Source organism: Trichogramma pretiosum, unplaced genomic scaffold, assembly GCF_000599845.2.
Source record: "Trichogramma pretiosum strain Unisexual culture from Peru unplaced genomic scaffold, Tpre_2.0 scaffold165, whole genome shotgun sequence".
In the NCBI taxonomy this organism is placed as follows: Eukaryota; Metazoa; Arthropoda; class Insecta; order Hymenoptera; family Trichogrammatidae; genus Trichogramma; species Trichogramma pretiosum.
In genome coordinates this window covers 20,490-45,979 of record NW_019640837.1, presented here as the reverse complement: position 1 = coordinate 45,979, position 25,490 = coordinate 20,490, and the positions used below count along the sequence as shown (strand labels likewise).

The following is a 25,490-nucleotide window of genomic DNA, read 5'->3' as shown; positions in this document are numbered from 1 at the left end:
TCTGCATCACGTTTATTTTAGCCGCATGAAGATGATTGCATTAAATTAGAAATAAATATTTCTCGTGTATCTGTCTCTTCTGTAAAGTAAACTTGTATTCCAACACTTTTAGTACTAATCACAACTTTTTCTTCTGCCACAGTATCAATACTGTACAAGTCACTGTCACAAGTAGTATTGATTGATAAATCTTCAACTTTTAGGTCAACACTTGGTTTGGATGAACTGTTTCTATTTATCCAACGCTCAAAACGCTGACGTGCCTCTTCAGGATTACTAATTGTATTTTTGTAAGCAGCTGGAAAAATTGTTGGGTTAAAGCTGGGGCTGTTAGGATGCTCGGATTTAATATTTCCAACAAAATGTTGACCACAAATTAAATCGTGTTTGCTCGGCTGCCATTCAGACCCATCACTACGATTTAGTCTTACTGCTTTTATCCAAGCATTTCTGCGAGCTACTTTATGGGGAAATAGCTTATTATCTGTTGGAAAATGATAAAAAGGCACTTGTGTAATGCCAGTCTTATTTTGGCAGTTATGCACACAACACCTTTTACTTTTTATTTTCTTCACTTCAGTTTTTTTGTCCATTTTTATTTGTAAATAAGCAGCTGCACGTGGTATCCAATGTATCTTAACTCTTAATTAACTGACACTAGCATTGACCTCTCACAGTTCATTTGCCTGACACCATGGGCGCTACATGTCACAGACTCGAGGCCAATAACTGCCTATGCAGCGTCGGTTTGCGCTACGAGCTGTGATTGGTTGCCGCGCCAGCTACATAGAACTGCTTTCTTATTCTGCTGCTGCCTGCTGCCGAGACGTATACACACGATTACGATTTACGTATACACACGAGGCAACGTAACAACAAAAGCCATGCAGTCAGCTTAGCTCACGGGATTGACTGCGTTGAGCTCTCTTGCTTATGCGTATACGATAATACATAAAATACGTATGTGCTGTCTATATATGGGGCAAAATTCCTGAACTGTCCTAGCGACCCGGCCGAGCGGCCTTTTTAAGCAAAATCACTCAATTTCTAACTCGCCAGAAAAGGCACTAAACATCCTTAGAAAAAATATGTGACATAGGTTTTCGATGGGAAATTACTTCAGCTTTCCGATGGTGGGGTCCAATTTTCCGAAATTTACCATTTTCCCGGAAAAAAACTGAAAAATATATTTCAAAGTTGATTATCTCAAAAAACAACGTTTTTTTACCTTTTTTATGTTTCCAATCGAAAGAGCATGTCTTTTTACGTCGAAAACACTATTTTTCAGCGTGTGCAACAACTGAAAATTTCGAGCTACAAGAGAGGTTTTAGTCGGCGCTCGACCGCCCGGCCGCGGCCAGCGCGCGCCGTAGCCGCTACGTTCGCGTTTTGTGCCAATAACAGTAACCAATTTATTTCGAAAAATTTAACAAAAATATGTTTTCGATGTAGTTTTTTCTCATTTTTCCAATGGTGCTATCCAATTTTTCGAAATTTTCCATTTTCATCGGAAAAATCGAGAAATTCGAATAAAATGAGCATAAGAGTCTACAGCAACGAATGGCGACTGACTGTACACCGTATGAAAAATCGGAAATGACAGAGCTTGCGCATAATGGCTCGATGCGCGCCTCACAAAATTGGAAGAACCACAGAGCTCACGATAAGCAGTGTGCGATTTCGTAGATAAGAAGAAGCTGCTGAGACTCTTTTCTCGTAGCTTATATACACCTAAATTTGCCCCCGCCTTAGCGGTTGCAGCGTATGAAGTCGGCTCGATATGTGTGAATAATTCACACATATCTTGCATGCGCGTGTACATTACAAAACCCCGGGTCTTCCCGAAATCGGTGGAGTCGCGGTCACTGCAGTTTTATAGTTTTTCTCCGATATTCATTCATCTCGCGGCAGCGCGTGTACATTTCTTTGCCGTGCGAATTGTATTTTCGCAAGAGTTTCTGCAAGCGTTTAATTAATGGAGACCTCTGAAAGAGGTGATGATTTTAGGCCGCTCAATTCGGCATTGTTCACGGTGGCTGCTCGTGTCCGACATGATGTTACTTTTTACCTGTCGTGTGTGTCATCGAAATTATGCATAGAAGATGCGCGAGATACATTAAATTGTAATACATGTGTAGCTGCTCGCTAGCTGCTTCTCACAGTTTTATTGGTTTCTTTTATAATTATTTTTTATAGTAAAAGGTTACACTTACATCATCTGTAATACTCTAGATTGAGCTAGGAGACTTCAATCGGAAATTTGAAACGGTCAAAATTAATTAAAATTTGACAAGAAATTTAAAAAAAATATTTTCCAATTTTTTGACCGGAACCATCGGGTTCTAGGAACCTTTTTTGTTAAAAATAGCATTTTTTGGCCTTAGAAGCTATCGCCTTCAATTAAAAAATCTGAAAAAATTTTAAGGTTATATATCTTGATGAATAAACGAGAAAAAATTTTTTTCAGATTTTTCGAGGCTTCGTAAAGGGGGCTTTCGCTTCAAACGATGCGTTCGCATCTCTGAAAAAATTTGAGGTTACTTTTTTCAATAAAATAAAAAAGAGAAAAATTTTTCGAAAAGGTTATTGCATTCTAACACCGTATATGAATTTTCAAAATGTTCAAAGATTTTTTCTGAAAGCTTGAAGCACGCAAAAAATCTGAAAAAAATTTAAGGTTGTTTAGTTTATTGGAAAGTATTTTTTTGAATTTTTTCAAATTTTTTAATTTCTTCAGGTCCTCAGAAAAAATATAGATAGAAAATTCTTTGAAACTAAATTCATTCTCAAAAGTCGACCTTTCGCCACTTACTTTTTTGTGCAGTCAAAACACATTAAACGCTCTGTAAAAGTAGCAAAACAAATAAAGGGCTTTCTTTAAGTCTCATCAAGTCTTATCAAATAAGAATTTATTTTTCTTTATTTTATTGCTGCAATCATTTGTGCAACCCTGACGGAAATTTTTCTCACGAGAAAGTTTTACAAAGTCTAAAAAAGTCTAAAGACGTCTTAAAAAGTCTTGTAAATGTTCGGATTTTGCACATCTGATTGATAATTTTAAAGAGTTTTGAAAATTCATTAAACCTTTTGGAGACTCAATTTTTTATAAAAAATGTTAAGATTTTTTTTTCATTCTTTTTATTTTTTCTATATTGTTCATATAGTTGCTTGTATAGTTTTTTCACCATGACCTTTGGTGAGCGTGGATACCGATCAAAATAGTCTTTAAGAATATTGAAAACTTTCATCAAATCTTTATAAAATCAAATCTTTACAAAAATGATTGTAACTTGTAAATATTTTTTAAAATTCAATAAGCGATTGCCTTACCCGTCTGAATATTTCTATTTATATCATTTAAAACTCTTATAAAGTTTTATTAACTCTTAAAAATCATGGTACGAAATCCGAACATTTATAAGAATTTTTAGTACTTATTTAGACTTTTAAAGAGTTTTTAAGAGTTTTTAAGAATTAGAGTGGCGCTGAAATTTCCGTAGGGGATAGGAATTAAATTGCTTTCACGAATGTAAACAAGTGCTCGTACGTGTTTTTACAACACCATGTAGACGGGGTCAAACGCTGCCTCGCGAAGCTCTAATTAATCAACTATCGAGAATAATAATATAGAAGTCGAGCGACCGTACTCGTAGTAATATCGCGCGTATATACGAGCACAGCCGAGAGATAAGGGATTACAATATTACATATCCAAGTTTTAACTTTAAATTTTAGCGCGATAATTACTCGATCGAAGGTGCGGGTGTGAACAATATCGAATATGATTATTTTACTCATTTACGAAAATAATCTCACTTTGTTTTCATAGTAAAGAATGTGCAGAAAGAAAAGACAGAAGAACAACTTCCCAGCGTCCATGGGAGACGGCGAGCAACTCTACTGTAAGATCTGCATGATCCTGTTCTCGGAGAAGCTCGATCTGCAGCAGCACGTGTTCAAGAAGCACCCGGAGATCGACCGGCCGTTCATCTGCGACAAGTGCCCCGCCGCCTACGCGACCAAAGCGGGTCTGCGGCAGCATCGCTCCAACTCGCACGAGCCCAAGTTCGCCTGCGACGAGTGCCCCCTGAAATTCGGCAACGGCGCCTATCTGCGCCAGCACAAGGACCGCGAGCATCGTCGCCTCAAGCCCTTCAGCTGTCACGAGTGCGCCAAGGCGTTCACGCGCAAGTACAATCTCCGGCAGCACGTCGACCTCGTGCATCTCGGCGTGAAGAAGTTTAAGTGCGGCCAGTGCGACATGAGCTTCGGCTGGCGCAGCACTCTGACCTTCCACTTCGCCAGTTGCCACCTACCGCCCAACTTCCACTGCGACGAGTGCGGCAAAAAGTTCGGCCTGAAGAATCATCTGAGGCGGCACGTGGAGTCGGTGCATCTCGGCATGAGGTATCACAAGTGTCCCGAGTGTCCGCGCCAGTTCGCGCGCAAGGATAATATGGAGTCGCATCGAGTCAGTATACACGTGCTGGGTGGGCGAAGCACGAGGAAGGTTTAAATATGGGGGAAAAATTGAGCGATGTATATAAACGAGCAGCGTATAAGTTGTTGATGTAAATACTTTATCTGTAGTTAATGTATAAAAATAATAAGATAAAAGCCATTAATATATAATAATATATATTATGTAATATTGTTATATATAATAATTAATTAAATTATTCATTTTTATACTATTTTGTATTGAGAATAAAGTATACATGACATACAACTTAAAAAAAGAGAAAAAAGCGAGTATATAAAAAAATATTGAACTGTTATTGCTTTGTGTGTGTATTTTTTTATTTTAAAGAAATCGAGAGATTAAATTGAATTATCACAAGCAGTTGGGAAATCGTTATCAAAAATGACCACACGGCTCTAGACTCGACTTTGAAACTGTTTTTTAACAGTCGTGCGTCGAGTGAACAGTGGCGATCGCGAGTCAAAAATTGAAATTAAAATAAAATATTGATTGTACGAATTACACGCGAGTCAGTGCCAGTAAGTGCAACAACAAACCGATCACCTACTACTGCTACACGTGCGAGACTCGCTAGGAGCAGCGACATCTGCTCGACGCATGCAGAGGCCCATCCACGACTGCGACGCCGCTATGATTCAATCGTGGAGCGAGCATTTTTTCAAAAAAGCTTCTACTTGAAATAAACTTTCTTTCACAGGCAATGACAAGAAAGACAAGAAAGACAAGAAATAAACTTGCTTTCAAAAATAATCACATGAAATTACTATTGTCTCTTCCATTAGCAGGCAGTAATTGAAAAATACCATTTGATAGAAAAAATTATGAACTATATTGATTGAGTACGGCCACACACCATTCTTCATAAAATTTCAACTTTAAATCTTGTTTTTATACTTAACATGTTTTGAAATTTTATTTTAATTATTAAATTGTTTACGGTCGGAAACAAGAGAAAGAAAAATGCTCGAAAGAGAATAAATAATCCAGCACATTTGGTGTTAAAACGTCTCTATGATGACATATTTTTATAATTTTTTGCTGCTAATGTAATTAACGCCTAATTATCGTGCCTCAATTCAAGCCACCGTAAATTTTTTTCCCTGATAACATACTTTCTATTTTTTATTCAACCTGATAATCTCGCACAGTTGCATATTTACATCAATAAGAAACAAAAACCAACTTAACGTCGTCGCGTGAGCAGACTTAATAATTTATTATGCCACTTACACGCTCTCGGCTGACAAGTTTTTTGCTCACCTTTTTTCATTCTTATATTCCAATTCGTGTTTTTGTACAAAAACATTTTTAAAAGCACCTCAGATATATGCAAAAAATGTATCTCGTATTTTTTCAAACGAATCGGCCGAGTCACGTTGTTTTCAATAACAAAAACGTGTACTACTTATCTGCACTGTACCGGGCAGTTTCATTGATCCCCATTCGACGCTGAATGTAAAACGAGTCTTTGCTCTTTGATACTTAACTATTCATGCCAGAAGTTTTGTGGAGGTAGCTGCAGACTAGATCATGATTCTCAAAATACATGGAACTCTATTTTTCGAGTTATTTGATTGTATGATTCACTGAAAAACATTAGGTGCGTAGTTTAAACAATGCTGAAAACCTACAAAATATTTGCAAATTAATTTACAAGAAGCAAGGAATTAATGAAATGATTAAAAAATACTGAAACTTACTTTAGATTTTCAATCGACAATTTGCATCTTCTTTAAATAATAAACTTTAACGTGTAAATGGGAAGGAAGCCGGATATTTGGGTTTTTTTCTAAACTCATAGCAACCTCTTATGCTATCATTTTAATATTACCCCTTGCAGATTCGCAGAAGAAAATACTCGCTATCTAGTGGCTTTCATTTTCATTGAATTTTAATAAAATTTTTGAACAATCAACGCAAAAGGTAAATCAGTATTAAAACAATTATTCTCAATAAAAATGTATTAATTTGAGTATAAAATTAAATACTTTCGCTCAATTTATACATTAAAGATAATGTACAATTTTTTCATAAATTTTTGTGCAATTTATGCAAAAAATAAATCAGTACCTAGACGTTAATTTTTAACGAAGATTTTAAGTGAAAGTACTTTAAATAAAATTCAGTATTAATTTTAATGTCTTTATTTACATTTAATCTGCATTACATTAAAAAATTTTTCAACGGAGTATGTTGGTACTGGCGAAAACTATCTTTGTAGTCCATAAACGCAATTGAAAGCTGAAATGTGAAGTGTTAGAATTTGCATTTAAATCAAAATGAAGGTTTTTATAAAAATATTTTTGATTGCTCGCTACATATAGGATCGGTATATCTCATTGCAACAACAAAAGCCTTAGAAACTGTGTCTCTTTTGCGTAGAGTTATTATACATAAATGAGCAACTCAGCTCTGAACCAGTGCGCCCATTGCATTTACGCACACATGCGTGGGTATGATTAGATAAAAAAGAATAATAAAATTGTACGAAAAAAGTCGTGGTGGTACAAGGCCCAAGCGTTATGAAGACGTTGATGTATAATATACGCCAGGCAGTCTGCCAGTGGCGAAGGTGAGCTGCAGCAACATATCGAGCTCGATGAAACTGCGGCTAGTGTATACGAGTGGCTCACAAAGGAAGATGCTCGTGTCAGCTCGTAGGCTATATATACACAGTAGCAGCAGCACATATATGCCGATCACGATCGGAGCTTTGGCTCAGGTGCTATATTGGTAGCAGCAACAAGTACGATTCGCGCCACGGATGTGTATATACATACTAGATAGGTATAGATCGAGCAAAAATACCTTGCGAGAAACTCCGCAGCGTGAAAAGCACGAGCCCATCGCAGTGATCCTGCACTGCAGCCAGTCTGTCGCTCCATATAGGCAAGGCATCGCGCGGCTGCAGGCGATATTATTTACACCGCTCGAGATGATCGGAGTAGAATCACGCGCGTGTATGCGTGTGCGAGCAGTGTAATGACGGCGGCGGCGGCTTTTCATTTATCGGCGTTTTTCCGCGTGTAAGCATCCACCTCGTCATGATCGAGCAGCGAACTGCTGCGATATTTTATTATAATGATCGGACGCGCGAGCCGCGGATCGCGCCGCGACCTAACATTATGTGCCGCGCTATAGGCGATTGCTCGATGGCAATTTTTGCGCGCGCGTCGCGACGCCCGAGTAAAGCGCTCGAATATACGGTGTTTTCCTAGTATTGACATTTGCATAATCACGAACGAGCATCACGTGCCGCGCATTCCATTATAATATCAACTCTCGAGTCGCGTACGTTACGGTATATACATATGTATTGCGCTCTGGAATAGGTAATGTGCCGTAGCGGCATACGTCACATGCGCGGATCGAGACGAGCGAGCACGAACAGCTGATATCCGCACATATTTTCACTCGCGCATCGTTCGCCGCGTGCAAAGGTACATCATCATATTCGACCGTCCCTACACGGAAAAACTTTTGAACATCTTTCACGCTCGAGTTCTGAAAACGAATCACTCACGAGTTCTGCTGAGCTATTATCGTGATCAGCACTGAGCGCGATTCAGCCTCGAGACCGAGCGTGAATCGCGCTCGAGCCTCGTCGAGCTAGTTTCGACATTATCACTGAGTACGATTCACACTTATCTTGATGTGACTCTCACAATATCCAGCCACAATTCAGTATTCAGTCTTTTTTAAAAAGAATTAAATGGTACAGTCGAGTAAATTACTATTTAATAAGTGTCACTTTTATTTTACAAAGTGTTTTTGAGATAAATCAATGAAAATTCAATACACGGGTTACTCATACTTGCGTCTGCTCATAAAAGGACTCATAGAACCCATCAAATTTGGCTGAGGCCCTACGAGGATTTGAAAAAGTACATATTTCTAAGACAATATTTGTTTCTAAATTTGGTTAAAATATTGATTTTTTAGCATCTAACTTATAAAAAAGTAAAAAAGAGAATAAAAAAGAGATGGACCTAAAAGTAAAGCCAATCTATTCGGCCTCTGATTGGTCGAGTGACTTTTGATTCGAGTCGAAACGTAATAAAGTGACATCTACGGTCAAAATAGCAACTTTTTCGAAACTGACTGAAAAATGTACGCGCGCGAAGCGCGCCTGAAAGTTACTAGTTTAATAAAAGCACAAGCGTCATCTTTTCAAAAATGTCGAAAACTAAAATGGGTTACATAAATTGTGCCATTTAAAGTAAAACTTTACGATACGTTTGTATTATGTATGAGTAGGAGCTGCTAAAAGAATATAGTTTTCCTTCTTTTTATTTTTGATTGTTCATTCAAGGATTAAGAAACCTTCTAGAGTCGAAAATATTCGTGTAAACATTTTCGAAGGGTTCTTTCTTTCTCTTTCCACGATCTTTTTTTTGAAAATTTTAATTTTTCACACTGTTGAAAATGTTTTTCAACGGTTGCACGTACTCTGACATTTCAAGTTTTTTTTTTAATTTAATGACTCTGTCACCGGGTGATTTAATTATCATAATTAATCATTGCACATAAAGATCAGAAATAAAACTTGAATTTTTTTATAGTTCAAAAACATTTACATTTCAACCGGTTCAAAAGTAAAACACCAATACGGTAGTGAATGTAAGTGTAATGATAGTTGATAGCGTGAAGTTAAAATATGACTATTATATGTACATGATTTTTATTGAAATTTTAAAAAATCGATTTAAGATTCTATAAGTATATTTACAATTGTCAAGAAAAAATCAGCGCTTGTCATAATTTCACTAATGAAATGCACACTATTCTCTTAGGAACTATTCTTAACCCTTTAACGCCTGAAATGACCATTTTTGGACAACATTTATAGCGATGAATTACACCGACTAGAAATTGTTTGAAAAACTTTTCAGACATAATTTCTCTCGTAAAATTTAATGTACTTATCGAATCTGGGGGTAGAATCTAAAAATATTATTAAATAAAAAGTTATAAACAATTTTGTAAATAAAAACATGAAATTTCGAGAAAAAAATCTCGTTTAACTCAAATTTCAATAAGGAAAAAAAGTTCGCTCGTGCGTCTTACGTATATAAATTTGGTCAATGGCTTGTATACTTTATTGTAAAACAGTTATAATTACGAAATTCAAAATGGCGATCATAAATTTGACTCCCGAAGACCTGTATGTCATAAAATGATTCCGACAATTTTTAACTCGATAACCAACAACTTAACGAGAGAAAGTTATAAAACAAAAAGGGTTAAGAATTGATCAAAGAACACGCCTGATCTTTTTCAGAATTTTTTGGAACGATTTTTGAATTTTTGAAAAAATGGTGTTATCCAGAAATCCAAAAATCGCTTTAAAAATGCATTAAGTGCTAAAGAAATTTGGGGTGCGAGGCAATTTGATAAGGCACCAAAAAACATTCCATATGATGGTCCACTAGCTCATCAAAACTGCGAAAGTAAAGTTGGCTATCCAATGAATTCGAGATTTTGTGAATAACAAATTTTTGAAAAACAGTCCATAAAATTCACAAATTATTTTTCAATAAGAATTCTGAATATTCAAACACAGCTTGCAATAAATGATGGAAGGATTTTAAGTTTTTGTGAATGATTTATAGTTTTTACGAATATAGCTGGAACTTATTGCAGGCACATGATTACATCATTCCCAAAGAGGATAAGTGTGCATTTCATCAGTGAAATTATGACAAGGGCTTATTTTTTTCTAATGTAAATATTTATAGAAACTTATATAGATTTTTGAGTTCAAGTTGTTTCTAAAATCTCAATAAAAATCATGTCTATATGATAATCTTATTTTGCGCGTCGAGTATAGAATTGATTACATTAAAAATATATTTTTATTGACTAAATAATAACTCAAAATTTTCATTGTTTTTTTTTTTCATTTACCATTAGTATTTCCTTTTCTAGTGCAAATGGAAAAAATTCGTTTAAATTAATTTTTTTATATCGTAATGATCTTATCGACCCGAGGCCCTTGGGAAGTTAAGGCCCGGGGCTTAAGCCCCCCTAAGCCCCCCCCAGATNCCCCCCCCCCCCCCCCCCCCTTGATCCGGCCCTGTTTGTACCAACTAAAAACATGATAAAAAGTTTCAATTCTAACGCGATGTATGAAAATGGAATTATTGATGAATGTGATGATGAAAATGAAATCTCAGACATTGTAGATTCACTGTCACTGTACGAAAATCATGTTTTTGAATTTTGAAATAAAGAATTTTGAATTTGTTTATTTTGTTTCTTTTATTATCTTCATATACCTCAATACCTCCTAATTTATTCGAGATATAAATTGCAATGTAGATTGAATTCTCGCGCGGTTGGCGATTTTTGGCGATATTTAACCAGTAGATGGCGACGCTCGTAAGCTGGGGGCTGGTAACATTGGACTACGGATCTTAATTGTTCTGTATTTCCGGGCGATGGCTTAGGCACCTAATTTGATTAGTCTAGTTTGAGTAGTCCACGAGTGAAGAAAGAAAAAAAGTTGGCTGCTGCAAGGAATCCCATGCAATAACTCTCAGAAACATTAAATATTCTAAAATCTTAGCGACTGTGTTTGTGTGTAAGTGTGCAAAACGATGTTTATTTACGGTGAAAAATACGATAAGAATTTTTATGGGGATAGCGGAGTCAACGGAATCAACGACTACTATTTTTAACACGTAGATCATCTTAATCAAAAATAATGAGACTGATTGAAGAGCTTACGTGAAATTACAGCTATTTAAGCAAAGAATAACGGTACGCATTTCTCTATCAACTTTATCCAAAAAATCGGAAGATCGTACATCTTTTTTTCCGAGGCTTTTTCGTCTAAAAAAATCAATTCTCACGGAATCCATGAAATCCGATAACACCGAGACATAATTAGAATCACTCATCAACTTCGTGATCAATACCAACTACAAGAACAAGACTACACTGAATTAACTCGATGCACATGTCGCACAACATAACCATCGCACACATCGCAGCACACTTTCTCTTTCTCTCGCTTTGCCTCAGCTTTCCGATGATGAGCTCAGATTTTCTGAAATCTTTCGCTTTACCCGGGAAAATCGACGGAAAAACTTTAAACTCAATTTTCCGGAATGAAGCGGAAAATTTCGAAAAATCTGAGCTCATCATCGGAAAGCTGAGGCAATTTCCCATCGAAATAATGCGTTACATTTACTTCTAAGTGCATTTAGATATTTTTACAGCGAGTTACAAATTTAACGATTCGACTAAATAATGCCGCGCTGTGCGGCACTCGGATATTTGACATTAAATGTTGTTTATCAACACTTATTTATCAACTTTTTAATAGGATTCAAATTTCTAAATTCATATTAAGGTATGTACTTTCAATTAAAAATGATAAATGTACAAAATTTATTGTGCAACATTTATTATTTTGTACATTTATCGAATTTCCCATGTTATTTAAATTATTTTCGTAAAAAAAAGCGGTTTTTGGCTTCAAAAGGTACGTTAGGTCATCTGAAAAAATCTGAAAAAAATTGAGGTCATGTGTTTCAATGCAATAAAAAACTGAAAAAATTTCTGTTTACTATATCGGCTCATATCGCCGTATCTCGATTTTCAGCATTTTCAATGATTTTTTCTAAAGGCCTGAAGCATTTAAAAAATCTGAAAAAATTCAAGGTTGTTTGGATTGTTGGAAAGTATTTTTGTGAATTTTTTCAGATTTTTTAATTGCTTCATGTCCTCAGAAAAAATATAGATCGTAAATGGACGTTTATACCAGAAGGGGGGGGGGGGGGGGGGGGGGGGGCNGTGGGAGGGGGAAGGGGGTCAAAAATAGTACTTTATGATACTAGTGGCATAAGTAACACTTTTTGGCACGGCGTAGATTATAGCCCGAGCGCAGCGAGTGGTGCCACCCCGTAGAAGTAATTGTAACTTACCTTGTATGCGGTTCTCCTCCGAAGAGAAAGCGAGAGAAAGAGAAAGTGTGCTGCTATGTGTGCGATGGTTATTTTGTGCGACATGTGCATCGAGTTAATTCAGTGTAGTCTTGTTCTTGTAGTTGGTATTGATCACGAAGTTGATGAGTGATTCTGATTATGTCTCGGTGTTATCGGATTTCTTGGATTCAGTGAGAATTGATTTTTTTAGACGAAAAAGCCGAGGAAAAAAGATGTTCGATCTTCCGATTTTTCGGATAACGTTGATAGAGAAATGCGTACCGTTATTCTTTGCTTAAATAGCTGTAATTTTACGTAAGCTCTTCAATCAGTCTCATTTTTTTTTATTAAGATGATCGACGTGTTAAAAATAGAAGTCGTTGATTCCGTTGACTCCGCTATCGCACATATGTATACAAATGTATATATATATATGTGACATTCCACATCAATTCTTTCGTAAATTCTTGATTTTCCCCAAAATTCTAGCTTTTCTCTAAAATTCTTGCTGAACTTCCCTAAAAAAAAATTTGTATAATATCTTATATTATAAGCGGTGAAGTCAACAATTCTTTCGTAAATTCTTGCTTTTTCCCGAAATTCTTGCTGAAATTCCCTAAATGTAATTATTTTGTAATATTATCAATGCCTATGCACTTTCCATCATTTATTTATTTTTCTAGATTTTCAATATTGTTTATTTTCTTTTTAATTTTTTGGAAACTTTAATGCCTATGTACTTTTCTCTAACTCTATTAGACATGAGACATAAAAAGAAATGAGAAAAACGACACAATCGTTTTCAGAAATTTCTTATTTTTAAATTTTTTTTTTTTTCTCTCTTTCGTTAGAATAAACCTTCTTCTTAGAAGGGCCTGCAGGGGGCTTAAAGCCTGTCTTATGTATTAATCGGTGAAGTCAACAATTCTTTCGTAAATTCTTGCTTTTTCCCGAAATTCTTGCTGAAATTCCCGAAATGTAATTATTTTGTAATATTATCAATGCCTATGCACTTTCCATCATTTATTTATTTTTCTAAATTTTCAATATTTTTTATTTTCTTTTTAATTTTTTGGAAACTTTAATGCCTATGTACTTTTCTCTAACTCTATTGGACATGAGACATAAAAAGAAATGAGAAAAACGACACAATCGTTTTCAGAAATTTCTTATTTTTAAATTTTTTTTTTCTCTCTCTTTCGTTAGAAGAAACCTTCTTCTTAGTAGGGCCTGCAGAGGGCTTGGAGCCCGTCTTATGTATTAATCGGTGAAGTCAAACAATTCTTTTGTAAATTCTTGCTTTTTCCCGAAATTCTTGCTGAAATTCCCTAAATGTAATTATTTTGTAATATTATCAATGCCTATGCACTTTCCATCATTTATTTATTTTTCTAGATTTTCAATATTGTTTATTTTCTTTTTAATTTTTTGGAAACTTTAATGCCTATGTACTTTTCTCTAACTCTATTAGACATGAGACATAAAAAGAAATGAGAAAAACGACACAATCGTTTTAAGAAATTTCTTATTTTTAAATTTTTTTTTCTCTCTCTTTCGTTAGAAGAAACCTTCTTCTTAGAAGGGCCTGCAGGAGGCTTGGAGCCCGTCTTATGTATTAATCGGTGAAGTCAACAATTCTTTCGTAAATTCTTGCTTTTTCCCGAAATTCTTGCTGAAATTCCCTAAATGTAATTATTTTGTAATAGTATCAATGCCTATGCACTTTCCATCATTTATTTATTTTTCTAAATTTTCAATATTTTTTATTTTCTTTTTAATTTTTTTGTAACTTTAATGCCTATGTACTTTTCTCTTACTCTATTAGACATGAGACATAAAAAGAAATGAGAAAAACGACACAATCGTTTTAAGAAATTTCTTATTTTTAAATTTTTTTTTCTCTCTCTTTCGTTAGAAGAAACCTTCTTCTTAGAAGGGCCTGGAGGGGGCTTAGAGCCCGTCTTATGTATTAATCGGTGAAGTCAACAATTCTTTCGTAAATTCTTGCTTTTTCCCGGCATTCTTGCTGAAATTCTCTAAATGTAATTATTTTGTAATATTATCAATGCCTATGCACTTTCCATCATTTATTTATTTTTCTAAATTTTCAATATTTTTTATTTTCTTTTTAATTTTTTTGTAACTTTAATGCCTATGTACTTTTCTATAACTCTATTAGACATGAGACAGAAAGAAATGAGAAAAAAGACATTTGTTTTAAGAAATTTCTTATTTATATTTATATTTTTTCTCTTTCGCTCTATAGAAGAAACCTTCTTCTTAGAAGGGCCTGCAGGGGGCTTGGAGCCCGTCTTATGTATTAATCGGTGAAGTCAAACAATTCCTTCGTAAATTCTTGCTTTTTCCCGAAATTCTTGCTGAAATTCCCTAAATGTTATTATTTTGTAATATTATCAATGCCTATGCACTTTCCATAATTTATTTATTTTACTAAATTTTCAATATTTTTTATTTTCTCTTTTATCTTTTTGTAACTTTAATGCCTATATACTTTTCTATAACTCTATTAGACATGAGACAGAAAGAAATGAGAAAAAAGACATTTGTTTTAAGAAATTTCTTATTTATATATATATTTTTGCTCTTTCGCTCTTTAGAAGAAACCTTCTTCTAAGAAGGGCCTGCAGGGGCTTGGAGCCCGTCTTATGTATTAATCGGTGAAGTCAAACAATTCTTTCGTAAATTCTTGCTTTTTCCCGAAATTCTTGCTGAAATTCCCTACATGTAATTATTTTGTAATATTATCAATGCCTATGCACTTTCCATAATTTATTTATTTTTCTAAATTTTCAATATTTTTCATTTTCTCTTTTATTTTTTTGTAACTTCAAAGCCTATGTACTTTTCTCTAACTCTATTAGACATGAGACATGAAAAGAAATGAGAAAAACGACACAATCGTTTTAAGATATTTCTTATTTTTAAATTTTTTTTTTCTCTCTCTTTCGTTAGAAGAAACCTTCTTCTTAGTAGGGCCTGCAGAGGGCTTGGAGCCCGTCTTATGTATTAATCGGTGAAGTCAACAATTCATTCGTAAATTCTTGCTTTTTTCTAAAATTCTTGCTTTTCTCTAAACTTTTTGCTGAAATTCCCTAAATTTAATTTTTTTTGTAATATTATCAATGCCTATGCACTTTCCATCATTTATTAATTTTTCTAAATTTTCAATATTTTTTATTTTCTTTTTTATTTTTTTGTAACTTTAATGCTTATGTACTTTTCTCTAACTCTATTAGACATGAGACATGAAAAGAAATGAGAAAAACGACACAATCGTTTTAGGAAATTTCTTATTTATATATATTTTTTCTCTTTCGCTCTTCAGAAGAAACCTTCTTCTTAGAAGGGCCTGCAGGGGGCTTGGAGCCCGTCTGATGTATTAATCGGTGAAGTCAAACAATTCTTTCGTAAATTCTTGCTTTTTCCCGAAATTCTTGCTGAAATGCCCTAAATGTAATTATTTTGTAATATTATCAAAGCCTATGCACTTTCCATCATTTATTCATTTTTCTAGATTTTCAATATTGTTTATTCTCTTTTTAATTTTTTGGAAACTTTAATGCCTATGTACTTTTCTATAACTCTATTAGACATGAGACATAAAAAGAATTGAGAAAAACGACACAATCGTTTTAAGAAATTTCTTATTTTTAAATTTTTTTTTCTCTCTCTTTCGTTAGAAGAAACCTTCTTCTTAGAAGGGCCTGCAGGGGGCTTAGAGCCCGTCTTATGTATTAATCGGTGAAGTCAACAATTCTTTCCTAAATTCTTGCTTTTTTCCGAAATTCTTGCTGAAATTCCCTAAATGTAATTATTTTGTAATATTATCAATGCCTATGCACTTTCCATCATTTATTTATTTTTCTAAATTTTTAATATTTTTTATTTTCTTTTTAATTTTTTGGAAACTTTAATGCCTATGTACTTTTCTCTAACTCTATTAGACATGAGACATAAAAAGAATTGAGAAAAACGACACAATCGTTTTAAGAAATTTCTTATTCTTAAATTTTTTTTTCTCTCTCTTTCGTTAGAAGAAACCTTCTTCTTAGAAGGGCCTGCAGGAGGCTTGGAGCCCGTCTTATGTATTAATCGGTGAAGTCAACAATTCTTTCGTAAATTCTTGCTTTTTCCCGAAATTCTTGCTGAAATTCCCTAAATGTAATTATTTTGTAATATTATCAATGCCTATGCACTTTCCATCATTTTTTTATTTTTCTAAATTTTCAATATTTTTTATTTTCTTTTTTATTTTTTTGTAACTTTAATGCCTATGTACTTTTCTCTAACTCTATTAGACATGAGACAGAAAGAAATGAGAAAAAAGACATTTGTTTTAAGATATTTCTTATTTATATTTATATTTTTTCTCTTTCGCTCTATAGAAGAAACCTTCTTCTTAGAAGGGCCTGCAGGGGGCTTGGAGCCCGTCTTATGTATTAATCGGTGAAGTCAAACAATTCCTTCGTAAATTCTTGCTTTTTCCCGAAATTCTTGCTGAAATTCCCTAAATGTAATTATTTTGTAATATTATCAATGCCTATGCACTTTCCATAATTTATTTATTTTTCTAAATTTTCAATATTTTTTATTTTCTCTTTTATCTTTTTGTAACTTTAATGCCTATATACTTTTCTATAACTCTATTAGACTTGAGACAGAAAGAAATGAGAAAAAAGACATTTGTTTTAAGAAATTTCTTATTTATATATATATTTTTGCTCTTTCGCTCTTTAGAAGAAACCTTCTTCTAAGAAGGGCCTGCAGGGGGCTTGGAGCCCGTCTTATGTATTAATCGGTGAAGTTAAACAATTCTTTCGTAAATTCTTGCTTTTTCCCGAAGTTCTTGCTGAAATTCCCTAAATGTAATTATTTTGTAATATTATCAATGCCTATGCACTTTCCATCATTTATTTATTTTTCTAAATTTTCAATATTTTTTATTTTCTTTTTTATTTTTTTGTAACTTTAATGCCTATATACTTTTCTATAACTCTAGTAGACATGAGACAGAAAGAAATGAGAAAAAAGACATTTGTTTTAAGAAATTTCTTATTTATATATATATTTTTTATTTATGTTTTTTTTTAAATTTTTTAATGAAAATTTTTTTTTGACGATAAAAAAAGCTGAATTTTCGATTTTTTTCGATGATGATTATTTCTGCGGCTTAAACTAGTACTTTTATCCGATTCTACAGAAAAAACTCGAACTTTCTATATGTTGGGTGATTTTCAATGAAAAAAAAACGGAAAAGTGCAATTTCATCACTGAAAATAAATTTTCAGACAAAAACTGATACAGCCATTCGATTGTGCGGGAAAAATCCTACATCTTTACGTTTTTAGATAATTTCCCAGATTTTTTTTACGCATTTCCTGAAAGGGTAAAATGGCATTTTTCCAAAATTGTATCCAAAAAAGCAGGAAAAAGGTCGATTTTTACCTCCAAAATGCCGGGTAATCGCTAATTTGGTATCTGCAATAGATTCTACGACAAAAAATACATAAAAAAATGTATTTATTGAATTTGTTTTAGTCATACAGAAAAACTGACAGGCTTGATTCGAATTTAAAATCTTCCTAAAATTTTGACCCACGTTTTTAAACTTTGAATATATATCGACCCCTGTTCCCGTTACTTTTTTGACATCCTGAGCACGGCTTTTTTCATTTGAAACCTTGAACTTTCATCTCAACCTTCAGCCCCCGCGATTTAAAAAAATTTTTTCAAAACGGCCCGGTCTAGTGTAGAGCCTCCTTAAGATTCTGCTTCGTCGATTTTTTGATAAATCCAGCTAAATTCCGGACTATACGCCCTTTCCAAGTTATTATTGACTTTTTACTTAATTGATGTGTAATTTTTATATTGATCGTTTACTCGTTTTTCAGACAAAATGAAGCCCAAACGGATAACGGATAACGAAACTATAAAGCAGAAAAGAACGAGCAATTCGAAACAACCCGTTTGCTCGTTGGCCAATCGAGCTTCTTCGTCCAAAAAGCGAGTTGTCACGCGGTATTCGGCCGAAGATAAGATCAAAGCCATCAAATGTGTTTTGATTCATGGAAAAACCAAAGCTTGGGTCGCCCGCACCCACAATATTCCCGAATCTACTTTGAGAGGCTGGGTCAATCATGCTAAGATTTTTCTTGAAAACATGAAGAATTCGGAGCTCCAGGTAGACGATGAATATTTGGCGAGCAGTGCCAGATCCGAATCACCATTTAATAATCCCTTTACATATCCTGTTGCTTCGTTAGCAGCTAATACGTTTACGGTACCCAACGAAAGACGTCAACACAACGACTCGGACATTGATGCACAATTTGAAAACAATATAGCCGCAATCAATGCGGCCATAATGCAGAATTATCAAAATTATCTGAAAACCCTAGCAGATGCACTGAACCCCGAAGGAATGACCCAATTTTCAAAACTTTGTTCTCAGATAGCTTCAGCATTACCATTTGTGACAGGCACCGCAGGTGCTGATCAAATGGCTTTAAGTCTCGAGCAAAATAATCCTCTCTTCGTGCCCGATGGACTTCAAAATGCCAAGTCAAATGTGAATAAAAATAATTTAACTGCACAGCAACAGGCGGCGAATCTTTCGTATGTGGGGGGTATGTGGGGTCGGTCTCGTTTGGTGTTGTAAATTTTGCCGCTTCTTCGACTAGTCCACTGACATCCACTGTGACTTCGCAAAACTTCGACAATGAACCCTCGAGTCCGAGAGGAATCAAGCCGATCTCTGATAATCCATTGCTCAAAGCATTGCTCATTGCTGAGTCAAACTAGTACAAATCATGATTTGGATGGGTGTTTACACTTAGCAAAAGAGAAAATTTCATCTTATGCATTTCAACTTATGCAATTATTATTCATTCATAATCTCATCGAACATAAATTGTAAATCTGGAAAGTTATATATTAATGAAAATGATCATGATCAAAGCTATTCAAAATAAAACTTGTCTTTACGTAGATACATTTATTCATGTAAACATACATATTTGTAAATATATATTTGTAAGACAAATTTCTTACACCTAAGTTTTATTTTTTATTTTTTAAAAAATTTTTAAAATGACGGTTTTTAATTAATTTATGTCGTCAACTTTTTTTCATAAATAATTCTTATAAATTGCAAATCTTTATCTTGAGACAATGCGTTGATAGCTGTTTCTTTTTTGATACATATTTTTTTAAACTAAGGGCAATAAAATGTAAACATGAAAATTTCATTCTCACAAAATAAAGAAGAAACAAATTCCAAATTTTTCTTAAAGTTTCAATTATTCAGATAATGTACGGCAGTGAACCTACCGTCTTTAATCGCAGGAGCAATTTTCTGTTGAAAATGATTTTCTGATTTAAGATAAATATAAGAAACTAATGTAATAGCAAACTGTTTTAATGTAGACAAAGTTAAGTTTCATTTTGAATTTTATTTTTGTACATACATTAAAAAAATCATTTTCACCATTGTAAAAAGAAAAACTGAAAAGTTGAATAAATGATATTTAAAAAAATAAAATGATTATTTATGCGTCTCTATATACCTTTTTACAAAAGTAAATAAATGTAATTTATCATATCTGGACTCCACACTCATTAGCACACGTAAGTAAAATAAGTTTTCTTTCAGGATAAGTGACTTGTTGACTTGAAAATAACGATTTAAATATCGAAGAAATTTGAAAAATAATGTAAGTGTGTTGGATGTCTTTAGAATTTCGTAATAATCTTTGTTATGCTCTAGAATGAGCTAGGACGCTTCAATCGAAAACTTAATACGGTCAAATTTATTAAAATTTGACAAGGAATTCAACAAAAAAAATTTTTACCAGGAACCTTTTTTGTTAAAAATAACATTTCTCGGCTTCAGACTCTATCGCGTTCAATTAAAAAATCTGAAAAAATTTGAAATTATGTATTTTGATGAAGAAAATAATTTAAAAAATTTATCTAGATTTTTTGAGGCTTCGTGCTGCCCTAAAAAAATTATTTTCGTGAAAAAAAGCGGTTTTTCAGCTCTAGGCTTTATCGGCATGAATGAAAAATTCTGAAAAGATTCAACGAATTGTACAATCGAACGAACTCCACGAGTGCAGTTCGATTCAGATTATACGAGCGCCTCCTCCAAAGAGATCAAATGGTAGTCCCCTCGATTGGGGCCAGTGATACACACATTCAAAGCAAAAAGTTGCACGCAACTGTCACTGCGTCGCGCCCAACGCCGTGCGAGCCTCATTCATTCAAAGTTGAGCCGTAGATATGAGTTTGGGAATATCTTTTCGTATTCCAAAAGATATGGGAGTGAATAACGGGGTGGGTCTTGCTGATCCAGCTGTCCACTTTCGCTGAATAGACTTGGGCACAAGGACACTCGTAACCAATCGACTTGCTTTGAAAGTGCAATGCATGGCACAGAATGTGTAAGTAGCGGAGAGCAACGAACATCGCCGAGAGCCAGCCGAGGGAAATTTTTAGAACAAGTTCTAAATGCATAACTCGGAGTCGGTGGCGGCACACTTCTATACACACGTGAGATGTTATTCGCTGGCATGTTTCGTCACTACGCGCACAAACACAAACACACATTGCAAATGCATGTATACACACACGAATGATCACATACTCACACCTCCTGGCGAGGATTCGTATAAGCTGACATGGTGCAATACGGTCGAAAAACAGTCAATACTATGTGTTTCTGCATTTTGGGAGTAACGACAGACGACAGACGTGCTGGCAACTCGGCAGCTCNTTTTTTTTTTTTTTTTTTTTTTTGGACGTGGGCAGAGTGAACTCTGCAGCCAGTGGCCCTTCGAAACGAGTACCCCACTGGAAACCGTCGTTAAACATTACTTCGGTGGGGACTCTATAGAGCTTCTCTGCTACATCTGTGTCTTTTCCGTACATCCCCGTCCACCTTGCGGTGATTAGGGGTTCGGGAACCAGAAGCGTCGTTTTCGTCTTTTTCCTACAGCATTGTCCGGATTGTTTTATCTACACCTCTTGCGCTTCTTGTCTCAGTCTAAAGACGACTGATTACGCAAAGGACGTTACCGCCAGCCAATTGCCTGCGGTCTCGAGCATGAGCCGGACGGTGTTTTCCGGCTCGATTTCTTCTTGGAGGACTTGTTGAAGTCTCTCCCTCTCCTCGTGAAATCGTGGACAGTGGAAAAACACATGCTCCGCATCTTCTGTTGTGGTGGGGCAGGCCGGGCAGAGTGCGCTAAGTGTGTTGTCATAGCGCTGGCTGTGGCTTTTGAAGTAGCCATGCCCGAACAGGAGTTGCGTGAGATAGTAGTTCACTTCACCATGCCCCCTCTCTACCCATTCTGCGATGTTCGGAATCAGCCGGTGTGTCCATCGGCCTCTTGGGGCCCGATCCCATCGGTCCTGACACCTTCTCAGCGTCTCTCTTCTTTCTTCTTCCTTGACGTCGTCGGGTCGGCGCTGGTATATGCGCGCCCGCTCATCCGCCAGTAGGGTCAGCGGGGGTACGCCGGCTATCACGTACGTCGCATCGTAGGAGACGTGTGATCGCCCGCTGATCACGCGCAGGCAGGCTCGTCGGGTGTTGCTTCGTTTACACGCATGCGTGTGTGTGTGTGTGTGTGTGTGTATGTGTATGTGTGATTGTACCTTCGACTGGCGGTCAGCGGAGCATCCTTGTTTGTGCAAATTGGTGCCGTGTGCGATTTGACGATGTCAAGTCGTGTTATAACGGACATTCGAATCGTTCACATTTGTGTGAGTATGTGATCATTCGTGTGTGTATACGTGTGCTTGCATAAGGCTCTTGAGTTGCGATCTCGTCTCATGCAATGTGTGTTCGTGTTTGTGCGTGTAGTAACGAAACAGTGCGAATCCTTTTAGAGATTGCTCTGAATCGCAACAGCGATGTGTAGGCCGACATCGTATGGGTGAGTGTGTGTGTGTGCCGCAGCAGCAGGTTACATGCCAGCAAATAACATCTCACGTGTGTGCCGCCACCGACTCCGAGTTATGCATTTAGAACTTGTTCTAAAAATTTGCTTCGGCTGGCTCTCGACGATGTTCGTTGCTCTCCGCTACTTACACATTCTGTGCCATGCATTGGACTTCCAAAGCAAGTCGATTGGTTACAAGCGTCCTTGTGCCTAAGTCTATTCAGCGAAAGTGGACAGCTGGATCAGCAAAAGATATTTTGCTGCCACGACAAAACCTTTTGCTGTCCCAGCAAAATCATTTAGCTGCCGCGACAAATATCTTTTGCTGATCCAGTTAGCCACTTTCGCTGGATTTGAGTATAAAATTTTTTTCAGTGTAGTATGTTGCACCGACCTGTGTATAACAAGGATGCGAGCGAGAAAAAGAGAAACTCGGCAGGTTCAATGCGTTGCGCCTCTTACGTACTCATGAAAGAGGGCCTCGAAAGAGGGAACAGGTGCTCTATAAATGCTAAGCGTCGATGTTAGCTTGAACGCGCGTACACGAGTGCTGCCTAATTTTAAATTGTAAATGCAGCGTGTCCGTCGCCTTGGAGTGAACATCAATTACAACGCATGATCGAACGCATGCATGTGTGAGCATTAATTAATTATTCTAAAAGATCATTTCCTGTCATAAGAATAGACTGCGTTTTGAATCTCTCAAGGGATTAAATTATTTTTCATCCACGCTTACAAAATTAACTCGTTCAATTTGTTGGTCTCAATTCGCACGAAAAAGGAAAAAAATAAACGAATTAAAGCTGATATTAAAAAAAATCTGGCTGATATTTAAAGAGCCGACGCACTTGGTGCACTCATAACGATAAGTTACTTGTAGTCACCAGGAGCTCGTACGCAAAAATGTATCGGTCATCCAGACCAAATTATAGACGCCAATTCTGCACTCGGCACACGCGCGCATAGCATGAACTTATAAACGCGGGGGCTCGTATACAGTAAAGAAACCATATTACGTGTATCTGCGGTGTATCCCTTTTGCTTCCTCATAGAGGAAGCTCTGTGATAGGCTCGAAAACGAGATTTTGAACCAGACCTCGTAGGACAATTTGGTTTACATATTTGTAAACTTGATTGAATTCTCAACAAATGTCCGTATGTATGTATGTGTGTGTGTTTGTTTTCTCGGCTTTTTGGCTAAGATAAAATTGTAGGTAATCTTACACGAAATTCTAGAAATCTTTAAGTTTTTTAGGATTTTCGTATGCATTAAAGAAAACGGAATTTGAAATTCAAAAATGAAATACGAATTTTCCCTTCAATAACCAAACCCTTTCATTAATATAATTTTTTATGAGGAAGCACTTTGCCAATGAATTGGCAGCGGTTTTTACTTCGCGTTATGTGTAAAGCGCGCATTAAAACAAACGCTTCCTGCAGCGAAGGCCGATAGAAAGAGTAAGAGAAGTGGAATATTTGCGAAAAAAAAGATGCACCGTCGCTGCTTTTGCTATCTTTTGCTTTCTCTCTTTTGCAGCTTACTTCCATACCGAAGCTTCTGCTTACTGTATAGTCGTGAATGAAATCTGGGCAAGCAAGGGTTGAATAAAATTTTCGTGCTTGGACTCGTTCAAGGTCTCTCTCTCTCTCTCTCTCTCTCTCTCTCTGCGTCTCCTCTCGATCTCTCTTCGGGCTTGTTTGCAACGCATACATATAGCTCAGTCTGACGATAGAATTGCTATTTTTACAAATTACTATAAGCGCGTACCGTAAAAAGATAGTCAAACAAAAGTATACGTACACAATATCGAAGGACTTCAAGAAGAGCATGAGAGCGAGAGAGAGAGAGAGAGAGATTGCTGGCTCTAATATAATTATCGGTGATAAGAACTGGCGACAAGGTGGAAATCTCATACTTGTAATTGGCTCATTTTTTTATATGCAAGCAGGCTACGTGAAAATTACGCATCAGACTCTTCGATGCAATGCCCGTCGATGCAACGATGGTTTGCCGTCTTTATCAACTCCCCGCTCGAATGCGGGACAGCTACTTTTGTAATATACTTACTTTGTAATATTTTTATAATAATCGATGATTTTAGCTTTTCCTTGCTTTTATTTAAAAAATATATTGAGCTAATAAAACAGAAAAATCTGTAGCTGTGGAAATAGTTGTGTGAAAATGGCTTCGTTTTACGGTTCGTAATATATGTATATAAAATGAGACAATTTTGAGAGTTCGGGAATGATCATAAGGATAATTGTTTGATGCTCCATTGGAATTTGGACACTCGAATTACATACAGTATATATGCCATACATTCTTCTGGGAAACCCCAAATGGATCGGAAATTCGTATTTCTTTCAAGTCTATATACATAATTGACGCATCTTATAGTTCGAGCAATGCGTAGACATTTTACCTTCAATTATGTGGATCTTTTTTAGGCTTTATTTTAAGATTGCTATACGATATTTATAGATAGTGTTTAGAGATTCTCTCAATAAAATTTTGAAGATTTATCGCATTTATTTACTTCATTTTGATACATTTTGATAGTTGGTATTTTCTTTTTTTTTGTTGACGATGCACGATGACTTGAAACGATATCTTGAATCGGCATGTATATTCCCAAGGATATATTTTATATTTGAATGAATCTTATGAATATATTTTTATATCGCTAAAAGATAATTATAATGTTTTTTTAGGCCGCTATTCAATATGAAGAAGTGAAAACTTTATCATTATTAACATAGAATCCACAGTGAGCAGCTGTGTAGGGTATATATTTAAAAAGCGGTTCGTTTTGTGAACAAAGACAGACGTGAATGAAAAACACTTTACTTCAACACGATACATTTATAGAAATTGATGGTTATAAGATCAATGTGGGTATTTTCGCTCGTGTCTCTATATTCGCTCAATAATTTAATATTAAAGATCTAATTTAACACAAAATTTTTTTTTTAATTGATCGTATTGAGCTGAGCATGTTTAACACAAAGTTATTATTTAAATACTGGTATTAAGTTTTGATTTCATGTAAAGATTGAATTCAAAGTTGAGCGAAAATAGGGGCTTAGCTGAGCGAAAATACCCACATTGAC

The 25,490-nt window shown here is 35.5% G+C and overlaps 2 protein-coding genes across 3 annotated transcripts; one reads left to right on the top strand and one right to left on the bottom strand.

The window, feature by feature from the left end:
• Positions 1–5: 5 nt before the first annotated feature.
• On the bottom strand, positions 6–624 carry LOC111694634. Its single transcript, XM_023463534.1, has one exon. The coding sequence runs from the start codon at positions 591–593 to the stop codon at positions 18–20; it is 576 nt and encodes a 191-aa protein (XP_023319302.1). The 5' UTR covers positions 594–624; the 3' UTR covers positions 6–17.
• Positions 625–3,589: 2,965 nt separating this feature from the next.
• On the top strand, positions 3,590–4,748 carry LOC106660141 (oocyte zinc finger protein XlCOF15-like). 2 transcript variants are annotated; one of them, XM_014382990.2, is made up of 2 exons: positions 3,590–3,757; positions 3,835–4,748. In XM_014382990.2, exon 2 carries the CDS (start codon positions 3,836–3,838, stop codon positions 4,514–4,516), a length of 681 nt encoding a protein of 226 aa, XP_014238476.2. In that variant the 5' UTR covers positions 3,590–3,757; position 3,835; the 3' UTR covers positions 4,517–4,748. The 2 variants fall into 2 exon arrangements, with proteins under 2 accessions (XP_014238476.2, XP_014238475.2); XM_014382989.2 differs by having other exon boundaries at positions 3,592–3,757; positions 3,830–4,748.
• Positions 4,749–25,490: the final 20,742 nt, after the last annotated feature.